Raw genomic sequence first — 25,730 nt, 5'->3', positions numbered from 1 at the left:
CGTCATTGTGTAGCCTACGGAATCGTCAATCCTCATGTAGGGGGCCAAAAATTCTTCGGAGGATTCTTCTCTCGAACACGGCCAAGAGTTCGCAATTTTTTTTGCTAAGAACCCAAGTTTCCGAGGAATACATGAGGACTGGCAACATCATAGTCTTGTACAGTAAAAGCTTTGACCCTATGGTGAGACGTTTCGAGCGGAACACTTTTTGTAAGCTGAAATAGGCTCTGTTGGCTGACAACAACTGTGCGCGGATTTCATTATCGTAGCTGTTATCGGTTGTGATTTTCGACCCTAGATAGGAGCCGTAATTCAGTGCTGTTAATGTGGCAAGCGACATCAAGTTTGACGTCATCTTCAGCAGAAATTAGTGCTATTAGGAAACATGAGGTAACCCTTCAGGAAAACCTTGATTTTTATCTCCAGTTCCACCGCCTTTCTGCAAATTTATAGCAACTTGGTCATGGATGGATGATTCTTTGAGAGAGCAAACAAATGTCGCCGGCTTTTTCGAGGTATTCGCAAAAAGTTCTTCAGACTTGTTAGCACTGATGAAGGCAACAAGGGGTTCCCGAAATATCGGTATTTGCAAGGCCAATAGATAACATTAGCGAATAGAAAATAGGAAGTTTTTACTATTACAAATAATTTAATCGCTAGAAATACGGCGTAATTTTACTCAGATTATATGGGCCGCTTTGCAACGTTGTGATGGTGTTAAATTATTTCACGTCGAAAGCGTAGATAATTAACTGTACTACAAATAACCGTGGATAAATTCAGGTTAAGGTTAGCTGTCCATCATCACATCCATCAATTTGTATGGACACCCCACCCACCCATATTTGCCGAAGTAGAACGCAATGGACAGCATGTTGTTCCCTAAGTCAACTAGAAATGACTATTTTATCACCATAGAGATAGCATTGAAGTATCTTGAGAACACTGATAATCCCACGTATATATCACAGATACATGGGGTTGGGTTGTAGGTGAACTTTCGTAAGCAACAATAATTCCAGCGCGAAAGAGAAGTGTTGGGGAACAGGGGGCTTTGTAGATTGTATACAAACAACAGTGTCGAGCTGCACAACCAGAGTAGATACGAATACAAAAAGGAGGGAGTTTATTGCGAAGCCGTCAAGTGAAAAGTTTCAGTTTCATTGAAGACTTCTAAAAGCGAAGGCGCGTTTATCTCGTTGTAGTCAGAGTTGAAGCTTTCTATACTTTTCTCGCGTAGTGGGTCTGAGACTTATTAATTCGAAGAGTATTTTTCCAAAGAAATTATTCAATATTATCTCTGGACAGCTGCCTTTGAATACGAATCGTATGAACTAGTCATAGATACTTTATGTGGAAATTTTGAATAAAAGTTGAACTACCAGTGCAGAATTTAGTGCAAACAGGGTATACAGACAAACTAGAAAAGAGCATTGATCTCTGGTTTTTTCAAGTGGACTCAATGAGCGGAATACCTGCCACTCAAGCGTAAATAGCGTACGGTGAAAGATAGTGTGGTCATCAAACCGAACTTAAATCGAGGAAAAAAACTCACTAATACGGTATTGTCTAGTATTACCGCTGCATTTGGTTGCATTCTTAACCGGTCACCGGTTTTATTCTGTTGTTTGGGAACGGAGTAAAGGAGCTGAAAAATGGATGTTTGCGGGTTGTTCATCGGCGATACAACTATGACCTATGGGTCATTGAGAAGTACTTTGTATCGGGACTACGAGAAATTCCCATATGGAACGTTTGAAAATAACAAAAATCCTACCATCAAGGATTATTACAGCAAAGTTCAAGGTAAATTGCAATCTCTAGATATTTCCTATAATTTCTAAAAAATAATATTTTATTATCGCTTATATTCTGTGGAGATGAAAATAGTTAGTGCAAATATATATTATGTATTTGCCTAGCAAACATTAGCTATTAGCAACTAGAAATCTGTAGACGTGGTTATTTTCACATGCAGCCTCTTCTGGCGATGATCTCCGCACCACGTTGCTACGCTAACCTCTCTGATAATAAACTGGTATGTTAAAAATAGTCTTGATATTGTTGGAATGTGAGAGTACAATGCTAGAGCAAAGTATTTGTAATCATGTGATTTCAGCAAGTAGTGCATCTGTAAAAAGTCTATAAGACTGTCAACTTTTCATTTTCAACTATTTTCTACTGTCACCCTCCTATATCCTGTAGTTGTGGGGACGCTTCCTCACTCTCAGCTCAATGGACTATGAAATCGCAGGAAGCTCTTAATAAGGAAATTGGGTTCAGAAACTCTTAATAAGGAAATTGGGTTATTCGGTTTACAACATCCGCTGTCAGTTGCTGCTATGAAGCTTCAAACGTAGAGATATCCTGTCTCAACCTACAGATCTCCTGTCATGTACATAGCTCCAGGATGCAACATTTTCCCAATTTTGCTTTTACTAAAACTTTCCTTAATCACTTTATTGCAAGCGCTCTCTGTGCATTGGTTCCCTCTCCCGTTTCCTGGCGAACCACTGAGAAAATATGCCATGATATCATATTCCATGATGCTGAAAACAGGTCCTGTGAAGCAATCAGTCAAGTTAATGGATTTTGCTTTAATAATTAGCACAATTTCGCTCTCATCTAGGTACGCGCGTCCTTGCACGTACGCACATTTTCCACTATCTATAAACATTTAGATACACACTGAGTCAGTCAGCATGTGCCGAAAAAGAGCAGAACAACATTGATATGTTATATATGGCGCGGCATCAGTGAGTGATACGTGTTTTGTTTATAAATATTGTCGGTATGTGAGGGCTCGGCTTTTGTTGCGGCAGAGAATGGTGTTTACTACGCAAACTCCCACTTTGTTGACGTTAGCATCGCAAGCGGGGAAGTAAACAGCTTTCGTGTTACGTCGTCAATTTTTCAAGCAAGCCTTTCATTTGAATAAATATCACTGTATAATTATGTTACCTAGGTCCGGAGACATTCTTAATTTTCAATCTACGTTATGAATATGTATCTCCTAAAGTGACTTCTCTTGGAACTACAAGGTTAAGAAAAACATAATGCAAGAATTTTATGATTTAGTGGACGTCTGGACCTTGGCCAACTTGTTTTGAGTACAGCATTCCATGGTTTTTCTTTCGTAATGCGCATGCTACATGCTTTTTTTGTTAAATTAGATTCATTTGTTCACCAGTATGCTTTTCTTTTTGAATGAGGGTATACATTCATTAAAGATGTTTACTGAGCATAGTACGTATCATCTGCAATGATATTGGCATGGAAATCTTTCATTCCAAAATGGTATTACCCTGAAAATTTGCGCATATTGTCAGTACGGATTATACCTCTTTCAAATTACTATATTTCTGACGTACTTCCGCAATATATACGTAAACAATTTTAATTTTCTATAAGGGTAGCTATTCCACAAATAATTCTAGTGGAATCTAGTCTAAGAGCCGATAATAGAATATAATCAAAGTAGGAATGCACAGCTCCCGTATCAGAAAAAAGGAAACGTTTCCTGACAAAACAACTGTAGTTTCTCTTTTAGATTGAACATAACAACAGCTGTCCTTTATTGAAATTTCGATATTTAAATCCAAACGCTTCCACATCTGTTATTGTTTCTTCCTTCAATAAAAAAAGGTTTTCATGCGTTTTTTCTTTTTTTTTTGAAATATGAGAACAGCGAGAAATAAGGCGGGGGGCTGCAACAATTCGTGGTCTAATTCACTGGTTTTTGGAACAGTTTTTTGACCCGTGTTGGAGATGATTTTCCTCCTGTTATATAAGTCAAGCCCTTTCTCAGGAATTCCTGCATTCAGCTGATCTCAAAGGTTATAATAATGATTTGGGTATATAGTTGCAGCAACTTGGAGGTAATTCAGGAAAATAAAAATTCTTTTGCATTCCTAAAAACTGATGGTAACCTTTTCTTGGCTGATTTTTGAAGCCTAACGCACTCACTCCTTAGCCTGACGGTAACCTTTTCTTCGCTGATTTTTGAAGTCTAACGCACTCACTCCTTAGCCTGACGGTAACCTTTTCTTGGCTGATTTTTGAAGCCTAACGCACTCACTCCTTAGCCTTTTGTTTTAAATCAAGGTCATAATGGTAGCCTAAAGTATTAATCATAGTGCACAGCGCATAATGTGCTCTTTTATTCTTTCTAAAATACCTAATTAAATTCCCAGGACTCCCTCCAAAATTATATCCTGCGTTTTTGTAATAATTTCTGAGGTGAGGTGATATCCTTCACCTCGGTCGTCGTCAACATTTACCCAAATACACTTAAATTTAACAACATATCTGGCTATTCCTAATTTTAACAAACACTATTGGCTTTAAATTGTTCTGGATCAGTTTATTTCAAGTGTACTTCCCTATTTCTAATAATGATCCAAATTATGATAGAAATGTAACTTGTATAAACAATGTTTGAAGACACATATATATCGGCATAAACCCTTGTTATCCAGAGGTAACCATTGTTACCTAAAATGGTGCCATCTAGCTATTCCAGTTATACTACATATTTATATCTCAATCAAAAACAATAAGAATAAAATTTCGATCTCACATCAGCACGAGAGAACATAGCACCGTCATTTTATTTTAGCTTTAGATACCACAATTTAGCTGATTTTAAATGCCATCAGATAAATGAAATAAATATTCTTTAAATTGCGGATACGGCGAATCGGTTTATAAACGAAAATGCAGCCAGAGTTGATTTCGTTCTCGAAAAAAGCATCAATGACCTCATCTTAAAAAAATAATCATCTTGGAAAGACGTAAACAGGCAGAAAATAGAAGAGGAAAAAATCGAAAATTAAACAGAGTGTTACTCATTGAAAACCAACTGGAAAGGTATGATTAACCTGATAGGAGATACACTAATAAAGAATTTGTGGAAACTTATAACAACACTCATTAAAATTATGAGTCGAAGATTAGAATGAATCATTATACTGTTAATTGAGAGATCATATTGTAAGTTATGATTTATTCTAACGAATTACTAAAGGCATGGAGGGTGCTTACATAAGTTACAAATGAGCAGTTTCATAACTCGCATTTTAAAAATGCATAATAATTAATTAATAATTTACACAAGCTGGAACAAGCCGACAATGAATGTACTTTGATTTGATCTTTTAACCCTAAAAAATGTTAGATAATCGAGGAGCTAGTGTTCAAAAAGTAAAACCAGATTTTGAATACACTTTTTGGCATATATAGCGCAAAAAAGTATGCTTTCTGATCACTTCTTTGTGGAATAAAAGGTATCAATACAGTTTTTTACTTCCAATTTATTCCCCGTTTTATTTTCAATGAGACTGCGTCAGGTTCATTATTATCACACTTAATGCCGTGGTGGTGACAAGTCTACAATAGAGAGACAAGCAAAAAGATGAATACAAATATCTATAGCATCCGCAAATCGAGCCCAAGGTAACGAGATCGAGAGGTTGACACTTAATCTAAAAAACCATAACGATATTTTCAAAAATAAAGTAAAAAAGCAACAAAATTGGGACATTCTTCATTGTTTTATGGAAGCAATTTCATGACAATAATTATTAGATAGTAAACATACGTTAAACAGCATGAAACATATGTTTTTTTTCTTTATTTCCCCCCCTATCGTGAGTTACCGGTTTGCTTTGATCCGTAATTGTTTCAAGTGTACAACAAACAATGTTGTTTTTCACGTCGACAGCAGCGGACGAACTGATTAGTATGCGACAATGACACCAACTAGGTCACCTACCAAGAGAATATGACACTTTTAGTTCAGATCATACCTTGCATGGCCTTTCCAGCAATATCCACAACAGAATATTTTATTTTTATTTCTATAGCACAAAAATAGAATAAAATAAAATATACAAAATATAAGAAAAATGATCATGTTTATCCACAGCAAAACAACCCAAGCTTGCATAGCGCCAGCAAAAAAAATATTGTTGATCGCTATTATTTACTACACATGTGACTGGACCCATCATTAAATTGTGTATTTTCGGCGCAAATGTACATTTTTCTTTCGCCACATAATACAGCGAGAAATATGTGGATCGAAAAATTTCTATTTTTAAATGAATCTAGTGCATCTGCCTTTAGAACTATCTGGTTACACGTTGAATGAAGAGAATTCAGAGCGGAAAGAACATAACACCAGAATGTTAAAACAATTAGAATAATAGAATAAATAAACAGTCGCATATATTTAACTTCCAAATTTAGAATGACGTGAGAGTTTCCTCCAGGGGTTTGTTTTTTTTCCAATAAAGTGTACTCAAAATATTTTAGCTACTTCTACAAGTTAAATACTTTATACAATAACAATAATTTAAAATTATAGTATAGAAGCAGGAAAACGAGACGAATTAACCTGAATATTTTCCATATTTTAAGGGTTCGAAAATCATCTAACTATTTTAAAAGTACAAATATTCTCGCTATAAATGACACTGACCACAGTGTTATATAATTAATAATCGTTGGCGCAACAATCCATATTGGATCAGGGGCTTATATAATTGAAGGATCTTAAACTTCAATGCTCAATGATTCGATTCCCAAATCTTATCGACATACCGATCCCTTTGCTGATGATTAACGCTAATGATTACTAAGAAATGGGAACGCTTTTTCCCAAAAACAATCTTTTGCAATTAGATAAAAAAAGACATTTTTGCCATTGAGTCTATTGTGATAGATATAGGTTGAATTTCACACTTTGATATTCAGCCCGTTGGGAACATGACCAAGCTGGAATACACTTCCAACAGGAATTATACCCCATTTTCTTTTTAATACCCCGTCGTTAAGCGTGTTTTAAAGGTGATTTTCTACAATTTTAACATTTGTCATAAGGAGGACAAATTCAAATTCAAATTTGGGCGTTTTGACAAGCAAATTGAAATTTAAAAGTAGTTAGTTGCTTTGAAAGTACTACAAACTTATGCTACGGGTTTCAAGAGAAAAACAAAATGTTTCAATTCCCAATCGCTTAACTTCTAGAGGAGATTCTTTGAACTATTTCACTCTTTAACTTCGTTTAACATCCAGAAATGCCTGTTATAAGGTTATTGGGGATTTCTTTGGAAAAATTGGAAGGGGACTCGATTTTAAGAACATTTTTGTGGCGGCTTAAAAGTATTAAAATCATAAAGAAGTCAACTTTATAAATGGCAATAACCACCATTAAAATGTTAATATTAACATCAAACCAGTATGCAAACAACAAAATAAACTGGTTCCCAATGTTGAAGCAATAGATATACGAGTATAATAGAAATCTCAGTTTACGATTCTCTAAAAAGATCGTTTTTCAGACTGTTTTTTCTGTAGTTGACCTTAGGAAATGATTGTTTAGTTACTACACAGCAACGTAATTCAAGCCCAAGAAAATCAAATATATAATTCATTTATTCAGAAAAAACTTAACTAATACTCCAAGGTAATACTAGAATGCATAAAGTGAATGAGCGCACGCGTTTGATTACTCTGAAGGTCATTCAGTAAATCTAATAAATGTCATGATCATGGATGCATGCACCTCCTTGGATGAAAGCTTAATAAAGCAAATTGTAGATTATTGTAGTGTAGCCCAGTTTGATGATGTTCTTAAGCATTAACAGATCTAGTTTATATGATAACAGGTTTATTGTTTATTATAACAATGAGTTGATGAGTTAATCCCTTTGAAGGATTTTGTTATCTGATCTATGATAATCTATCGCGATCATGTCAAGGTAAAGTAGATATCTTTTTATTGAAATATAAATTTATTTAAAGTCAAAACTGTGCGCGATATTTCCACAGTCAAAGTAGAAAATTAAATCGATTATCTTCTGCGGATAATCTTACCGTAAAGATTAGATAACAATGTCATTCATAAGCATTAATTATAAGCTTTTAATAAATTGAGACGCAATTTCTTGACACTGTACGTTACAGAATTTACCCCGACATATTTTTTTGAGACGTCAATGCTTATTTGCGCGAATGCATGACTGTTTTATTAACACATTCCGCCATATATAATAAGAGCGATAATCAATCAAGACTTACTTTGATATTTGATTTATTTAAGTTATCAATACACGTTAAATTTCTTGTATGTAGAAATTATTAACTATACACCGTAAAATTACTCCTTTCTGATCAGTCTGATTTGAATGTAATCGATTCCATTTGAATCTGACAAATAGGGTCTTGCTCTTAACTGGGACGTGTCCCTTCAGGTGCTATGCATTGGAACTGAATACGAGTTGTTAGTATTGACATTTTCTAGCTACATCGATGTTGATATCTTAAGAATTGCTTATACGTAACTATACCAACAATTGATAGCTTGGAACTGAGGCCTTAGTCACCCACGTAATTCAGCCATGATTTTTGTGGACATTGCACTCAAAAGTAATAAATTTCATTTCCACACGTTCAAACAAAAGTACTGTGCTCGTACGCTAATCAGCTCTTTCTTAGCGGAAATGTTCCTTCCTTTCTTTATTTGCTCGCTGGGAATTTTAATAGTGAGTGGATGTGTGTAGTATGACTGTTTGGTCAGGTGAGGCCAATGACGAATTAGCAACATGTGAAAGCAGATCTCCACTGTATTCTTCTTTATCTTTGAATCAATCGCAATTAAATCTGTTGATAACATATAAAATGGAATCAAGAATAAATCCCTATTTTATAAGCGCTAAAAAAACTTTCCATGTTTCTGAAGACAGGCGCTATTAAGGGGGTCATCCCGTATGAAGACCGTTTTTTTTTTTGCTTTTTAAGGTTTTGTCTAAAACAAAACCTTATTAAAGTCGATTCAATGTTTGTCTGTCTGTCTGTCACACACAATTTTCTCCAAAACGGCTAATCCGATTCGAACGGAATTTCGTGGACAGATGGGAACCATGAAATCCCACGCATACAGTGAATGACATAAATTTAGGTGGAGTTTAAAGGTGGGGGCCATACATGCAAAGGAGGGAGTCAAAAATTTTTTTCACCGGATATAGTCGTGTAGGGTATCAAATAAAAGGTCTCCATTTGTACTTTCCGAAGCTGACATTAGTTTTGAATTGCAAAGTGCGTGAGTAAGGAGTCAAAATGTACGCACTTAAAGTGAGAAAGGACTCATTTTCGGAATCTACAAAACCTAAAAAAATCTGAAAAAAATCAGCGTGGTGCGCCTAGAGAAAATCTAGGCCTCAAAATATATCCCTTCCGATATCTGCTCAAATAAACTTACTAATAGTATATTACCAAATCTTAGAAATTTACTGAAAAACCCTCCTTAAATTCATCCTAGGACTTCCGTAAACTAGGATTATTAGAAAATATTGAAAGCTAAATTTTCTAATTTTCTATTTTTCTAGCTAAAATATTGAAAGCTACTTTTTTTTGTGAATTTTGGCTTTTTTTCAAGGCTTCTTTAATGAATAAAAAAAAATAACGAATGAATCGCAATTATCCTAGTTTGCGGACCGTAGAAATGTGTTCTGAATAAGTCGTAAAAATTTCAAAGAATTTCGTTGGATAGATTTTGGGCTATGGTGGCAGCAGATTTTTAATATGCAGTTTTGAAGAATATGATTTTTAGCCATAAAATCTTAACTGACCATTAATCTGCTATACCTAGTCCGTAAGCCTCAGGTTTTTTGAAGAAACACATGAACAGTCTTGGCTTCAATTCCTGTCCTTTTAGTGCAGTCATTCGGACCGATAAATACGGGCTTTATTACAGCGATCTAAATAAATTTGGCATTTGACATATTACCTGTTTAACACTATAATTTTCGAACGCCTCCGAATATCAAAAAATCACTTTGCCCATATATTATATACTATATCTAGATATTATTGATGCACAAAAAAAGAAAAATCGATTCCGCGGATCCGACACATGGGATGACCCCCTTAAGTCATCATCTTTTTTACATTTTTTTTTATCGAAACTGTTTTTTTCTTTTTGTTACAGAAAAGTGCCAACAAGTGAAAGAACAACAGAAGAAGGGAAAGCAATCATGTCCATTTTGTCGCGAAAATAAAAAACGACCACTCATCAATTATATGCGTAAACGTGAAGTGCACAAGCATAAGGACAGCATTTGCGAAGAAGATGAGGAAGAGCAAGAAGAATGCGAAGAGACTGAACAACATGAGCATCAAGAAGAACATAACCACGAAGCCCATGCACAATCCAGCCACTCAGAAAATCATGGTGCGGTGAAAAAGTCCGATCAAAACGAGAAACACAATTAAAACAACTTTAGCTTCCCGTAATCAAAATATGCAAAATATTTAAATGCAATACTTGCGAAATTTCCATTTAATTTTCGGACAACAGAAAATCACTTTTAAGATGATGCAAGGATTATAAATTTTCACCAGAAAGATTGTTGCATCATTCCGGGTAAAATGGCAGCATTTCCTCATTTTATGGCACCTTACCCTATTTATAATGGAACTATGAAGAGCATGCTAGATGTAACATCTAATTTTAAGACTGAAATTTATCTTTAAAATAATAATTTATATTAGATCACCAATTGCTGGCTAATTCGGCTTGTGAAAGCTTGCAATTTCATATTTAATGTAATATGTGAGTCGTGCTATTGGAATTGTCTATATTAGACACAGGGCGATAACATATTCAACAAAAACTGAACCGGATATAATGAAATTTAAACCTGTCAATGTATTTTGGTACAATTTCTATAAAAAAATGCTTTACGGAATAGTTTTTCATATATTTTACACAAAGTTTTCTATGATATTTACACAACTTTATAAATCAATCCACAGAGCCATCCAAATAAAATCCAATCATTTTTAAAGATAATTGAAACGGATAAGTTTCCTACCTACTAATCCAAATCCAATTAAAATTAAAAAAATTATTGTTTATCATTCTAACTGACTATTAAAATGTTGATTACTTTACCAAGAATGATGGCAATCCTCAAAATCGAAACTTCTGTTTCAATAATATAAAAATGGTTATTCGGTACTTTACATGTCTTTGGATGAGGAGACTTAGTGTGGAATTGATTTTATTGTTTTTAATATTATTGAGGTATGTGGATTTACTGAATATAAGAATGTATTTCACTATTTATTGTTAAAACGTATATTGATAAAGTACTTTGCAATAAAAACCAAATTTCCATGATTTTGCTGCTTCCCATTTTCACTTCAAAGAACAATCTACTAATTCATTCGTTACGAGCTCTTAAAAGCAACTCCCCAGGTTGATCGTCAGACATTTTTAACTGTTTGACTCCACCAGTGCGTTTGAGGACTAGACGCTCATGATGGCTCTGAAAAACTAGCATGCAGTAATAAATAGCTGGCGGGGGCATGCAAAAACAGCAAGTATACCCCACTAAGAACCGTACCTACTGATGCAAACAAAAATTGTACGTCAAAATCTTATTTCAAAGCAGGAGTAAAGCCAAACCACCAAGGTATACCCCAGACCTAGGAAATAGTTTCAAACTTAAAAGTATTGCAAACCAATAAGACAACTCGAAACTCAAACCCAATCAAAAAACGCTAGTAATAGTGCGGTGGCTTCCAGCATTGTATACTATATCCTTGTGTAGATTGTGTGGGGGCATGAAATATTTTTTTTACGCTCCAGTTCTATTGTGCTACCACTAAGCCTACCGCAAGGGGGCCGGATGAACTTTCATGACGACCAGGATTCGAACCCGGGGCAACAAAATTGAGATTGGCGCCCCACCATCTCAACCATGGCACCCGTCCAAGACCGGATACGTTCCTTGACTCCCTCTGGATGGTCCAACGAAAAACTATTGAAAAACTCGGTGGAATAAAAGTCAACATATAATAGATCAACATTTTTCAAGGAAAGTGGTATTTTGAGTACGTATTTCCTGTAGTAAACACATGGGATGTGAATTTTATGTTTTTTTTTCTGTTTCGTCGTGCGACTGGCATGTTCTTTATTTTCTTCAGAATCAATTTCATTGTCGGTCAAATGATTTAAAAGAAAAAGCGTTTTTCGATGAGTCAAGGGAAATTCCTGAGTGATGGAGGTGTGCCCGTACAAGGAAATGGGTTGGTCTACCCGTCCTGAAAAAGACATCAGGACTTTCTTGAAAATGGGAGAGTGATACGGCGTAAGAAAGCCCACGGGGGGGGGGGCAATACTTAGGTAACCTCCCGCGAAAAGGCCCAAATAAAGACAGAATCAACAACAAGTCGACTAAGTGCTGTCCAAGTTGTAGCGAAAATGAATCTTCCAATTGAAAAACGTCAAGTGCAGAACATTTTAAGTGGGAATGCTTTCATCGCGTATAAGAAACCGAAGAAATGTCCGGCACCATAAGGATGCTCGTCTTGCATTCGCAAGAAAGGTGATGCATTGGCTTGATGAGTGGAAATTCATAATTTTTTCCGACGAAACAAAGTTTACTCTGGATGGACCAGGTGGTTTTATCAGTTATTGGTATGTCTTGCGGAAGGAAAATCTATCTACAACAAAACGAAACTTTGGAGCCAGAAGTGAGATGGTGTGGGGAGTTTTTTCCTACTTTGGCAAAGGGAAACTATGCATTGTACCCATAAGAATGAACTCGGAAAAATACGGCTAAATATTGGAAGCTGCCTTAGTACCCTTTCTAAAAGAACACGATGAAAGGACGTTCACGTTTCAGCAGGATAACCCATCGGTTCACGTCTCACAGCAGTCGAAAGAACGATTTTCATGGAAGGATGTGCCGTTATTGGAGTGACCTGCAAGGAGTTCAGACCTGAAACCAATTGAGAACCTCTGGGGAATACTAGCAAGGCGAGTTTACATGAACAACCGACAGTTTGACACAGTGTCCGAGAGCTCCAACAGGAAATCTTCGCAAAGTGGATGGAAATCGAGATGAAAGAGATATTGTGAAAGTGGCATTAACATCTGTTTAGGTTTCTTGGAATTATAGCGTTTTAAAATAAAAATTTATAGTGCGTCTATAGGAATTACGCGCACAATGTTTAATTTTTGACTTTATATTGTGCGAAAAAAATCATGCCAAACTGTCAAATGTATCATACTCTGAGAGTTAGCTTTAGAGAAACTCTCGTTTGTCCCTAATGAAAATATAAAATAGAAAAGCGGTCAACTATTTTCTTAGTTAGAATCATGGATATACTTCTTCTGCGCAACTGTCAACCGAACGGAGCGAACTATCCTAAGGAGTCAACGAAAAGGCTATGGAAAACTATATCTAAGCTTAACACCTATTCATGTTTAACAGCGAACAAGCAATACTGCAAAAGACTTTCTCACGGCTTCTGCTAGAAGCAATGTTGATAAAAAAACGGAAGTGATTGTGGTATGAAGGAGAATCCACTAACCTGAGTGCTCCCAGGACTGCAAAGATTGATGCGCTTTTTCATTTCCGCAGTTCCTACCTAGGTGTGACAATTTTTAAGGTTGTTATCTACAATGAAGTAATCATACCAAAAACAGACCACTTATCAATGACGCGCAGTATTTATCGAGATTATTAGTGTGTTTGTAAAAGGCCCCCAAAAAGAACCTATAAATCGCGCCCCTTCCCATAAATCGCTATGGAATCTTAAGAGCGATCCTAATGTAAAGGTAAATATGCAAAAAAAAATTAAGACAACCTTCAAAGACAACTCGATAACTAGTGCCTTCAAACGGAGAGTACGCTAGTACATCAGACTATTTTGAAGACCAACGATAAAATAACTTATATAAAGAAAAGATAGATACGATATTTCGTATGCATGCAAAGTATTCTGATATGAAAAATTAATGGATTACGTTTGGAAGACAGATGACTTGCGCTTCGTTCAGGGCAGAGACAATTCACTAGATGCTGCCTCACTAAAAGTGGTTCCTAGGTGGCGATGAAAAACGCGTGCCAATGTGATACTTCTGCACTAAAATATACTCACAGAAGAAGCAAAACCTCTCATACCTGAAGTGCCGAGCTTCCGGTTTTCCCGACGTATTTTCACTAAATATAGCCATGTCAGGTATCAAACGAAAAGCCTTGATTAACGCGTTGCGGAACAAGTTTTAATTTTGACATTTGTAGTAAAACTACCAAACGTAAAAGTCTGAAAGAAAATCATAATTGCGCCTATATACGACATCAAAGCTTTAAAATATTCTCTACCGCAATATGTGCTCAACAAAATGTTGGAATGATATACGTCATAATGTGGGGGATTATAGTGGAAAGTTTGGTTCAACTACAGTGAACAAAATTATTATAAGTAAGAATTGCTCTTTTTCGGTGAAATTACTGCACCCTTAGAGATAAAATATCAACTTCACATCGTCCACCCAAATATTCTAGCATAAACAATCCACAAAATCTTTTATGCCTTGAATGTCAAGCTTCCGGTTATTACTTCACTAAATATAGTCTATATTGAATTTTTATTCTAACTCTCATGGAAATCAAACTAAAAAAATTTTAATGTTAATCTAGGTTGAGGTGGTCAAAGGGTAGTATAGGTCCCAGGGCGAAACGTGGATTGGTACCCACGATGGAGCATAAAACCTGGGAAATGCCTGCTGAACCAACACCAACAGCTCTACTACCAAACCCTATCTCCACCTCCACGTAGTGACCGCTGGGAGCTCTTTCTTAACAAAAAGCTGCAGACGGAGAAGGATGAAGGCGATTCTCCCGCGCCTAAAAACGGGACAAATTGTACCAACTGGTCCTCCAAGTTGGGGTTGGGTAGGGCTGACAACCCTAAACGGAAAACAACCTGTTACGAAGCCACAACAGGAGCCTCGGACAGGACGGATTTTAAAACGACGGACCCGGCAACGAACACGGAATAACGATTTGCGCATTTTCTCATGGAACGTGCGCTCCCTGTACAGAGATGAAGCTGGCCAGCAGCTAGCCGATACCCTGTCCCAATATAGGGCTGATATAACAGCGTTACAAGAGATGCGATGGACAGGGACCGGTTTCCTGGAGAAGAGCCACTACACCATATATGATATTATAGCGGTCATCCAGTAAACCATGTGCTCGGAGTAGGTTTCTTAGTCAGCCAAAAAATGAAACCTGCTGTTATCGGCTTTGAAAACATAAGCGAACGGCTATGCACTCTGCGCTTGCGAGGCAAGTTTAGAAATATAAGCCTCATAAACGTTCACGCCCCTACAGAGGAGACTGCAGAGTCGGAGAAGGATATCTTCTACGAGACAGTAGAACGAACCCTCGAAGCCTGTCCCAGATATGATATCAAAATCTTGCTTAGAGATTTTAACAGCCAAGTAGGGAAGGAGCCCGTATTCAGGCGATACATTGGCTCCCATAGCTTACACCAAAATACAAATGATAACGGACTGCGGATTATTCAATTAACAGGGTCACACGAAATGGTTGTTGGAAGTACCTGGTTTGCGCGGAAAGCGGTCCACAAACATGCGTGGGCCTCTCCAGACATCATTTTCAACCAAATTGATCACGTGTTGATCGAACGCCGCCACCTCTCAGCCTTGATGAATGTCAGAACATATAGGGGGGCCAATATAGACTCGGATCAATATCTCGTTGGCATGGTGCTCCGAGCTCGAATAACAACACCACCTAGAATCCCCTCTGACAATCAGGTGAGAGTTAACACTGAAGCCATCCACAACACAGCCCTCCGCGACACCTATAAGAGGGAAATGGATGTCGCAATAACCGCAGTCAACCGAGGATCTGGAGATGAAGCATCAACAAATGATCTTCACAACCACCTGAAGAACGTTATCGTTGATACGGCCACAAAGATACTTGGCTCTAGTCGCAAAAGGAGTCGGAACGGCTGGTTTGACGATGAATGTAAGCTAGCAATGGAATGGAAGAATGCCGCATACCAAGTAATGTTGCATTCTCAAAGAACGCGGGCACGCGCAGAGACTTATCACGAAATCCGTCGAGCGGAGAAGCGACTTCACAGACGGAAAAAGGAAGCCTGCGAGAACCAAAAAGTCTGTGAACTAGAAAAGTACAGGGAGTAACTGCACCAGGCGCGCAAGTTTTACCAACAAGTCAGCAGGATGAAGCCTTATACACCTCGATGTTCATCCTGCCGAGATGGGTTGAGTACTTTGATGAGCTACTGAATAACCAGAACATCGGCGAGTTGGAGGTCCCGCCAACTGAAGACGACGGACAAATACTACCACCACCAAGTTTAGGAGAAACAGTCCATGCAATTTATCGGTTAAAAAATCATAAATCGCCAGGAGCCGATGGAATTACAGCTGAAGTGGTTAAATATGGAGGCGACCAGTTACATCAAGTGGTTTATCAACTTCGCATTATCTGTCTCATACATAAAAAGGGAGATATCATACAGTGCAGCAATTATAGAGGTATCACGCTGCTGAGTACCATCTATAAGATATTCTCCTCTATCTTGCTAGGCCGGATAGCCCCATACGCTCAGAACATCATTGGCCCGTATCAAAGAGGCATCACTCCAGGCAAATCAGCAACAGATCAGATTTTCTCTCTGCGGCAAGCGATGGAAAAACTGTTGGAATGTGGACAACAGTTGCACCATCTATTCATCGATGATAGCATAGCCAGGGTAAAACTGTACACGGCCATGAGAGAATTTGGTATCCCGACGAAACTAACAAGGCTGACTAAGCTGACCCTGACCAATGTGCGAGGCCAGATAAAAGCAGCAGGATCACTCTAGAGACCATTCGACATCAACAACGCTCTACGACAAGGGGATGCCCTATCATGCGTCCTCTTTAACCTGGCCCTCGAGAAAGTGATCCGTGATGCTGAGGTAAATGCAAGAGGGACGATCCTCTTTAAATCCACCGAACTACTGGCCTATGCTGACGATATCGACATCATGGGAAGAACCACCCGAGACGTACAAACTGCCTTCATCCAGATCGAGCAGGCGGCAATCGGCGCGAAATTTTGGGCTGCACATTATTGAAGGCAAGACAAAATATATGGTGGCAACGTCAGCACCGAAAACCAACCAACCAACAACATCAAACCGCACTGGTCAAACAGGAAGAATAAGGATAGGAGAATACAACTTTGAGACCGTTGACAATTTCTCCTATCTAGGGTCGAAAATCACAACCGATAACAGCTACGATGATGAAATCTGCGCACGGTTGTTGTCAGCCAAAAGAACCTATTTCAGCTTACAAAAACTGTTCCGCTTGAAACGTCTCACCATAGGGTCAAAGCTTTTACTGTACAAGACTATGATCTTGCCAGTCCTCATATATTCCTCGGAAACTTGGGTTCTTAGCAAGAAAAATTGCGAATTCTTGGCCGCGTTCGAGAGAAGAATCCTCCGAAGAATTTTTCGCCCCCTACATGAGGATGAACGATTTCGTAGCCTACACAATGACGAAATCTATGAGCGATACCATGACCGTCCGGTTGTGGATAAAATCCGGCTCAATAGGTTACGGTGGGTGGGTCACTTAATCCGAATGGCTGAGGATGATCCCACCCGGAAAGTCTATAAGGGCAATATCTATGGTAGAAAAAGAAGACGAGGCAGACTCTGCCTAAAATGGAGCGATGGCGTAAGCCAGGACGCCAGACAGCTTTTGGGGATATCGAATGGGTGGACCTCGGCGCAAAACCGGGATGTCTGGAGTTCCTTATTAAGGCAGGACTAGACCGGATACCGGTTGTTGCGCCGTTGATGATAATGATGATAGGCATGAAGACGGGATCATTTTACTTAAAAGGTAATATCGGATGCTAGGCAACAGCTGCTAAGGTTCCATTTTATGTGTGTTAATAAAACAAAAAAAAAACTGGATCCTAAGCCCTTATAATAAATTATTGTATAGAAACTGTTGAAAATGTTTCGCATTTCATACAAGAAAAATTCTTGAAATTATTTCCCATTCAATACAAAAGCAGTTGTCGAAAAAGTCACTGCGTCAACTGACCAGGGTATTTATCAACACATTTCCAACTGGTTCAGTTTAATATATATTTAGCTGTAAGAAACCCGATTTCTTATCAAAAATATGTTATATATTCGGTTTTATCGATATAAATACAAATATATGACTCCGTGGCGCAACGGTAGCGCGTCTGACTCCAGATCAGAAGGTTGCGTGTTCAAATCACGTCGGGGTCAACCCAGAGATATTTTTTACCAATTTTTACACATTTTCAGAGAAGTGTATGAACAGTAGACCTAATACCACTTTATTCTTAAAAAAAACATCAATATTTTGAATATCTTATGCGGTTGATGAAGAATCTTTATTTTCTTGTTCGTTGGTGATTACTAAATAATATTACTTTGCGCATATATAGAACCATAATCTAGAATTGCGTAGAACTCCTCTTGCTTTTTATATATTTTTATTATATTACATGAAGATAACATCTGAACCACATTAACCACAAATTTGTCGTTCTCTGTAGATACCAATTAGCTGACTTGGATATTAATATCTAATTTTTATGAGAAAATCTTCACTTTCAAAACAAATTTTTACGTGAACGCACGTCAATCGTGAAATTCTATAAGTACGGGTCACCCCTAATCCCAGGTAAAACCTTGAAATAGCTTAAAAACAATATCTGGTCTATTATAACTATGTGATTTCTTTATAATACTGACAGCCAGCCGCAAAATGTTAATGAATCTTTTTCAAAAAACGCAAAAAGCTGATAAAAAAACTGGCCAGCAAACCAAGGGTAAGAACTTAAAAAGTAAAGATTCTTTTTTAGTAAATTGAATGTTGCTATCATTAGTATCGATTTTAAATAAGAGGAAAGGTGAAAATTGAGCCATGGAGGTTTCACGTTGTCTAGAAGTGGAAGTCAAAGTAAATTTCCGATTTCTTATTTCAGTTGGATAAAACTTTGGTGTTCGCTTTTATCATTGTTAAGAATGGATTCCCACTTCCTCCAATTTAGCTCGTTGATTTTCCGAAGTGAATCTTTCATATAAGGTTTTGCAATAACATTATTCATTTGAAATAATAAAAAACTTGTTTCTTTTTCGTTGGTTTAGATATTTATTCTTGCAAATACCGATACTTTGGGAACCACTTATTCCCTTCAACAGTGCTAATAAGTCTTCCAAATACCGATATTTCGGGAACCACTTGTTGCCTTCATCAGTGCAGACTTGTTAGCACTGATGAAGGGAACAAGTGGTTCCCGAACTTGTCACCACTGATGAAGGGAACAAGTGGTTCCCGAAATATCGGTATTTGCAAGAATAAATATCTACACCAGTTCAGACATTATTCATTATTGATAAGAAAATTATATCTTACTGTCTAATATCCTATTTTAACCAATTCTTCCACAGATGGCAAAGTTGCAAAGAGGTCATCAGCTAATTGCAAGTGCGTATCGAAGCAAAAACGCTGCAAGTGTGAGACAATGAAGAAATTACAAGTTCTAGTGCGTCATCAGTTGCAAACGAGAAATGTCTGTTCAGATATCCTCTATTGAAACACTTTTCTTTTATACTTTTCTCCGTCTATTCGATTAAATAAAATGTTCGTTAATTGAAAGCGTTTACTTTAAATATTTATTTCCTTCTTAGGCGACTCTTGTCGGACTAAGATGCTGGCATACTTGTATGTGCATCCGAAACCTGATTTGCACTTGTTAATTACTCACCAGACATAAGGCGAAAGTGGAACAATAATTTATAAAAGTGTTTGTGTTTATTATTTCTTATCATCATGTAAACATTACGGTTCATCTATTTTTATATTAAAAAAAAACAAGTTTGGCCGCCGCAGACGTGAAAAAACATCGTATTGAATGTACGTATATGATTATGTCTTTGCGAAGCAAATGAGTCTCAAGAATACTAATGAGGACGCATTTCGTGCCATTGCAGTGATATCATCATATGTTAAGTGTTTGCAACTGTTGCTAATACTTATTGGCCATCTACGTTAGGCTCAAATAGAGTGATGAATGTTTATTAGGAAGCAAGCAACAGTTTAGTATAACTATTTTTGTTTTAGATTTTAGACCGCAAACTGACGAGGATCTGCTTGTCTGCTGGTCATGTGTTAGGGGCAAGTAGATCTGACGGGGGGATGGACTGAAGCAACAGCCCGGGGATCGTCCTCCCTGCATCGGAGAAGGTGCTAATAGGACCCCAAGCCAAGGTGGAACAGCATACGCCGAGGGCTGCGTGGCCAATGGAGACCTTGGTCTTTAGTATGCGAACTCTGAATACCTTGGGCACCTTCAGTTTCAAATAAGACCCTTACCCTGGTGGCCGGGCCAGCCAGGGTGGACATTCTTCCCGGACTATTCGTGGGACCAAGACATGGACTCAATTATAAAAAAAACAAAAACGACGATAGAAGAGGAGACGATGATGCCAGGCGCATCATCGGAGGACGAGCTGCTGGCCTCCAGCCAGGAGACAGTGGCAGTCGAGGGCAGTACACTCGGTGCCAGCCGTAGCACCGTTGTGCTGAAACCAACCGCAGGGATCTTCCGTGGCTTCCAGCCTGGAACCCACTGCCGTCAAGCTGGGAGTAGCGAGTACCAGACATAGTACTCCTGACCCGAAGCCCTCAGCGTCGGGGGATCCCTCGAAAGCGAAAACCGACAAGATTGTCGGTCGCCGGAAACCGGCTAAGAAGCGAAGGTCCACGGGTGTCCTGCTCAAGAGCCAGTACCAGAAGGCCATGCATATTATCAGCAAGATTGCTAAGAATAAGGAGGCCGGTACTGTCGACGAGCGGGATGAAAAAGACCTCGCTAAATACCAGGCGATTGTTGATGAATACAATAGTAAACGCCTGGCTGACGAGCAGAAGGCGAAGCCCATTGCTCTAAAACGCAATCGATCTCAAGACGAGGTCGAACAAGATAAGAAGCGGAGCAAAGTGGGCAAGAGCGCAGACGCTAAGCAACATCAGAAGGAAACTGTACAGCAACCGTCAGCCGGCGGGCCACGTACTGCGAAGCCCTTCAGCGACGTGGCCAGGAGTCGCTTACGTGTGGCGCTGGCGGATGGCAATTCTGCTAGCGGCAAACTAACGCTGGAGGTGTGGACCAGTGTTGAGGCTAGGCTGTCGGGCATGGTCTATGAGCATCTCCTGGACACCGGAGGCAAACACCCGAGACTCACCCCCCACTTTGATTCATCTCAGGTGCTCCGTGGGTTCCACGTAATAGCTTGCATGGACCAGTTCTCTAAGGACTTTCTCGATTCGTGTGTCGCTAAGATCAGCGACGCCTGGGAGGGCGTTAAGCTCAAGATCATCCCTTACGACGAGATTCCCAGGAGACCGGTCGCTCGCATCTGGTTGCCGAAGATCCGCATGGAGGAGCACAAGCTCGTCCATTTCCTGCGCCTTCACAACCCCGGGATTCCCATGGACGACTGGGTTCAAGGAGGAGGAACCTCAGATAAACAGCCAGCCTGTACTACTCCGCATAAACGAGGAGTGCCTGGAGGCACTGAAAAAGGCCGATTATAAAGGGTGGTTCGGAGTCAGGAATGCCTAAGTAAAAGTGTTCCGCTCTGCAAAACCGGACGACGGGGGCTGACAAACCCCCCACGCAAGCAGATCATGCTGAGGGTAACGCAGATAAATCTCCAGCACTCGAAGTGCGCCTCTGCTAATCTGCTCGTCTTCCTCTTAGAGGAACGCCTTTCTCTAAGTCCCAGCATGCCTACCTCAAAGGAAAATCCACAGAAACCGCCCTCCACGAAGTAATTGGCACGGTTGAGCGTTCGCTGCAGTACAAGCAGTATACCCTTACTGCCTTCTTGGATATAGAGGGAGCTTTCAACAACGTCAGTACCAACGCCACCAAGGAAACCTTGACCGGTATTGGATTGGAGGGGTATTTCACGCATTGGATTATATCTATGCTGCGTGCCAAGATAATCCAGTCCGATCTGGGAGACAACCACTTGACCAGAGCTGTGAACAGAGGCACGCCTCAGGGTGGCGCCATCTCACCGGTGCTATGGTTAATAGTAATGGACAATTTTACGTACATTGGACAGCAGCGGGGTGAAGGTGATATTGGTGTCAGGGATGTTTCTGTCCATTATGAGCGACATAATGGAAGGAGTGTTGCGAAGGGTGTGCCTGTGGGCCGCAAGATGCGGACTCAGCATAAACCCAACCAAAACGCAACTGATGCTATTCACCACCAAGACAAGGATACCTGAATTCCATCTGCCACGGCTGAATGAACAAGGATTGGTTCTTTTCTCTACTGTAAAGTATCTCGGTGTAATCCTGGATCCTAAGCTAAATTGGAGGTTGAACATAGAACTGAGGATTAAGAAGGCTTGTATAGCCTTCTATGCCTGTAAGGGAACCTTTGCAAAGAAATGGGGTCTCCGGCCGAGGATGGTTCTCTGGATGTACACCGCTGTAGTGCGTCCGATCCTGACGTACGACTCTATTGTATGGTGGCAGGCTTTGAAGGAGAAATACAATAGAACGAAGCTTAATAGGATTCAAAGAACCGCGTGTGCAGGTGCTACTGGGGCTCTGCAGACCTGCCCGGCAGATGCTCTCAATATACTCTTGCATCTCCTCCCCCTAGATCTCCACATCAAATATGTTGCAGCGTGCAGTGCCGTCAGACTACGTGAGTCCGGATGCTGGACAGCAAAGCCCTACGGCCACAGCAACATCCTAGATGAAATACCTCGAGAAATCTGGGTATCCCCACGGACTATGTCACATGCAAACTGAACTTCACGAGAAACTTTGCTGTGGACCTTCCAACCAGGGCAAAGTGAAAGACCGGCGGCGTGTTGCAAGACTATGACACGGTATTCTTTACGGACGGATCAAAGATGGCCTATGGAGTCGGCGTGGGGGTTTTCTCGAATACACACGGTGTATCCAAGTCGTATGGTCTCCCAGGTTTCGCCAGTGTATTCCAAGCGGAAGTACTGGCGATATTGGAAGTCTGTCGATGGCTGGAGCGTGATTCGAGCCCCAAGCGTAACATAGCCATTCTGACCGACAGCCAAGCGGCCATCAAGACCTTGTACTCAACGACGACATCTTCCCGACTGGTGGGGCAGTGCAGAGACGCGCTCAACCATCTAGGCGGCACGCTCAAGGTCACTCTCCTCTGGGTTCCCGGGCATAGGAACATAGAGGGGAATGAGCGGGCTGACGGATTGGCCAGGCAAGGCTCTGCTCTTGGCAACCCTCGACGAATATAGTCGGTGTTCCGCTGGCGGCTGTCGGGGGCGAAGTCTACTCGCACTACCTAGCAGCCGCGGGCCTGAAATGGCGAAGGCTTACAAACTGTGCCCAATCAAGGAGAATTTGGCCCGCTTATAACATAGCCTGATCACGAGAGTTCCTGTGCCAGACGCGTGCAAATGCGTTCAAGATTACGGCGGTCTGCACGGGGCACTGGCCCATAGGGGACTATGCCGCTAGGCTCGGCATACTCTACAACTCGCATTGCCGAAGCTGCGGAGAAGGAATGCACTTTCTCTGTGATTGCCCAGCTCTGGATAGAGTCAGGTTGCGGACACTGGGTAAACCATTCTTTGGGGACCTCACAGAGATTTCTAGCTGTAGGGTCGGAGAGCTGCTTTCCTTCGTGAATGCTACGGGCTGGCTCTGAAGATCCAAGCCGGCTGGACTCTGCTTCCCTGCTTCCATAACAACAGTCACGGTCTTAGGAGTCACACCGTAGCAGCATCTGAAGAGTAGTCTCTACCCTGGACGATACCGTCAGCTGGTTGTCCAAATTTATCATTAATCTATTTCGAATGTTTGCATTGACTGGAGTTGCGTATGCACAATACTAAACAATTAATATAACAACAATGCAATGCAGTGCAGAACAGTTCATTATGCTTCATTTGGATGTGAGTAGTGATCTAACTTCTCTGAAAAATATTCAAGAGGCCATTGTTGGTAGACGGATTTTGTTGATAAAAGGATGGTGAAGTTAGGCTTAAAGCCTAATCGACTCCTTGGCTGCTAAGAGGTTTTTTTTTAAGTGGAAAGGTGCTGGTTTGGTTAGCCCCAGGCATCTTCTGAGCTGGGTGGCAACTATAGAATCTATTTTATTGTCTAGATTTTTGGGTTATCCAACAGTAGAAATGGCAGCATAATCAAAAACCGGTCTAATCACTGCTTAAAACAGTTTAACCGATTTCTTTGTTTTGAGGACCCAGGAGAAGCCCGTAAACAAGTTGACAATTCTTGCCGCTCTTATTGCCTTTCCAATGATATTGATGGTGTGATTTTTACTCGACAGAGATGCAGTTATTGTCCTTCCCAGAAAAGTGATTTCCTTATTTTACCTAAATGATTGCCCAAATAGGACACAGACCCACACACACACACACACTGAGGAAGGCTATTTCCTTATTTTGCCTAAGTGATTGTCCAAAGTGTGACATGCTGCGATTCTGCTTTTTTTTGAAAGTGATTACGCTGGACATGTCCAGATTAATCGTGTAGGTGTTAACTGGGATGTTATTCGCTCTCATAATATTGGTCAAGGTTCTAAGGTCAACTCTCTCATAGGCCTTGCTGATGTCCAATGTCACAGTCTCCACTATTTTCCCTTCACAGGGTCATTCCTTGTATTCTGCTATAATTTCCGATAGAAAATTCTGTTTTGTTTCCCTATCCATAATTGTTAGCTGTTGGATATCTTCCGAGACTGAGGACCTCAAATTCCACAGGTTTAATTCGCGTGTATTTATTTCATTGTGCACGCGAATCCCCATGTTTGATTACTTTTCAAGATCCGGTGCGGTCCCACGCGCCCACATTGGGCGCCATGTATAATGAACAAATTGAAATTGCGATGGTCAAACGACCATCCTGAGTGGCCAAAAAGGACCTCGAGGGAAGAGCGATGCCAAAAACGTAAGAAAAATTGGCGCAAATTTTGAAACTCCATCTAAGTCCTGGCACGCCTCTTGGTCGTCTCCGGCTATTCAGGATGGTCGTTTGACCATCGCAATTTGAATTTGTTCATTACAATGAAATGAAATCGTATGGTGGAAGCAAGAAGACTACATGCAGGAGATGCGATTGCTTGAATGTGCGTATGTTCTACGCACTTCAATCAAATCTAAAATTTGCCGCAATGTCGTCCGTCCAGTCGCTCTCTATGGTTCTGAGTGTTGGCCGACCATAAAAGACAATGAACGGCGTCTTGCGGTAATGGAGACGAAGATGCTACGTTGGACTAGTAGCGTCACACGTTTAGATCACATCCGAAATGAGGATATCCGCGATCGTTATGGAGTTGCACCGATCGTGGAAAAGTTGCGAGAGAGGCGTCTTCGATGGTATGGTCACGCAATTCGTGCAAACGAGAATTCACTTGCCAAGATTGGTCTGAACATCGAAGTCGATGGTAAACGACCAAAAGGCAGACCTAAGCAACGGTGGCTTGATACGCTGGATTGGGATTTGAAAGCCTCGAGATTGCACCCAGATCAGGCATTCGATAGAGCCAAATGGCGAAGCCGATCACGACGAGTCGACCCCGCTGAACGGCACAAAGGCTGAAGAAAAAGAGGAAGACTTCAATCACTTACACGTGAAGAATTCCAGGCATATTTTTCATTCTTTGTTGGTGGTGTGTGAGTCGATTGGTATCCGATGTAAAATCACGACGCAAATACCACTCACACCAGTGAGATTTTAACCGCGACCTTGCGTCAAATAATTTTTTTTAGATCCAAAATTT

General features: G+C 40.0%; 2 protein-coding genes and 1 non-coding gene across 3 annotated transcripts in view; 2 read left to right on the top strand and 1 right to left on the bottom strand.

Annotated features, from left to right (window-relative positions):
* LOC119647316 (kinesin-like protein KIF14) overlaps positions 1-25,730 on the bottom strand; it is a 65,729-nt gene that overhangs the window by 31,382 nt on the left and 8,617 nt on the right. The gene's annotated exons all lie outside the window — the stretch shown is intronic.
* Positions 1,129-11,185, top strand: LOC119647318 (protein FAM133). The gene is made up of 2 exons (XM_038048245.1): positions 1,129-1,806; positions 9,992-11,185. The coding sequence occupies exons 1-2, from the start codon at positions 1,656-1,658 to the stop codon at positions 10,273-10,275; spliced, it is 435 nt and encodes a 144-aa protein (XP_037904173.1). The 5' UTR covers positions 1,129-1,655; the 3' UTR covers positions 10,276-11,185.
* Positions 18,091-18,162, top strand: Trnaw-cca. The gene has a single exon. It is a non-coding gene; the product is annotated as a tRNA-Trp (tRNA).

The sequence above is a fragment of the Hermetia illucens genome, chromosome 1 (genome assembly GCF_905115235.1).
Source record: "Hermetia illucens chromosome 1, iHerIll2.2.curated.20191125, whole genome shotgun sequence".
In the NCBI taxonomy this organism is placed as follows: Eukaryota; Metazoa; Arthropoda; class Insecta; order Diptera; family Stratiomyidae; genus Hermetia; species Hermetia illucens.
The sequence above is the reverse complement of the archived record's forward strand: the minus strand, read 5'-3'. Positions and strand labels throughout refer to the sequence as shown.

Coding starts and splice junctions, on each gene's coding strand:
- LOC119647318 (XM_038048245.1), top strand. CDS start 1,656: ATGGATGTTTGCGGGTTGTTCATCGGCGATACAACTATGACCTATGGG. Junction 1,807..9,991: donor TTATTACAGCAAAGTTCAAG/GTAAATTGCAAT, acceptor TTTTTGTTACAG/AAAAGTGCCAACAAGTGAAA.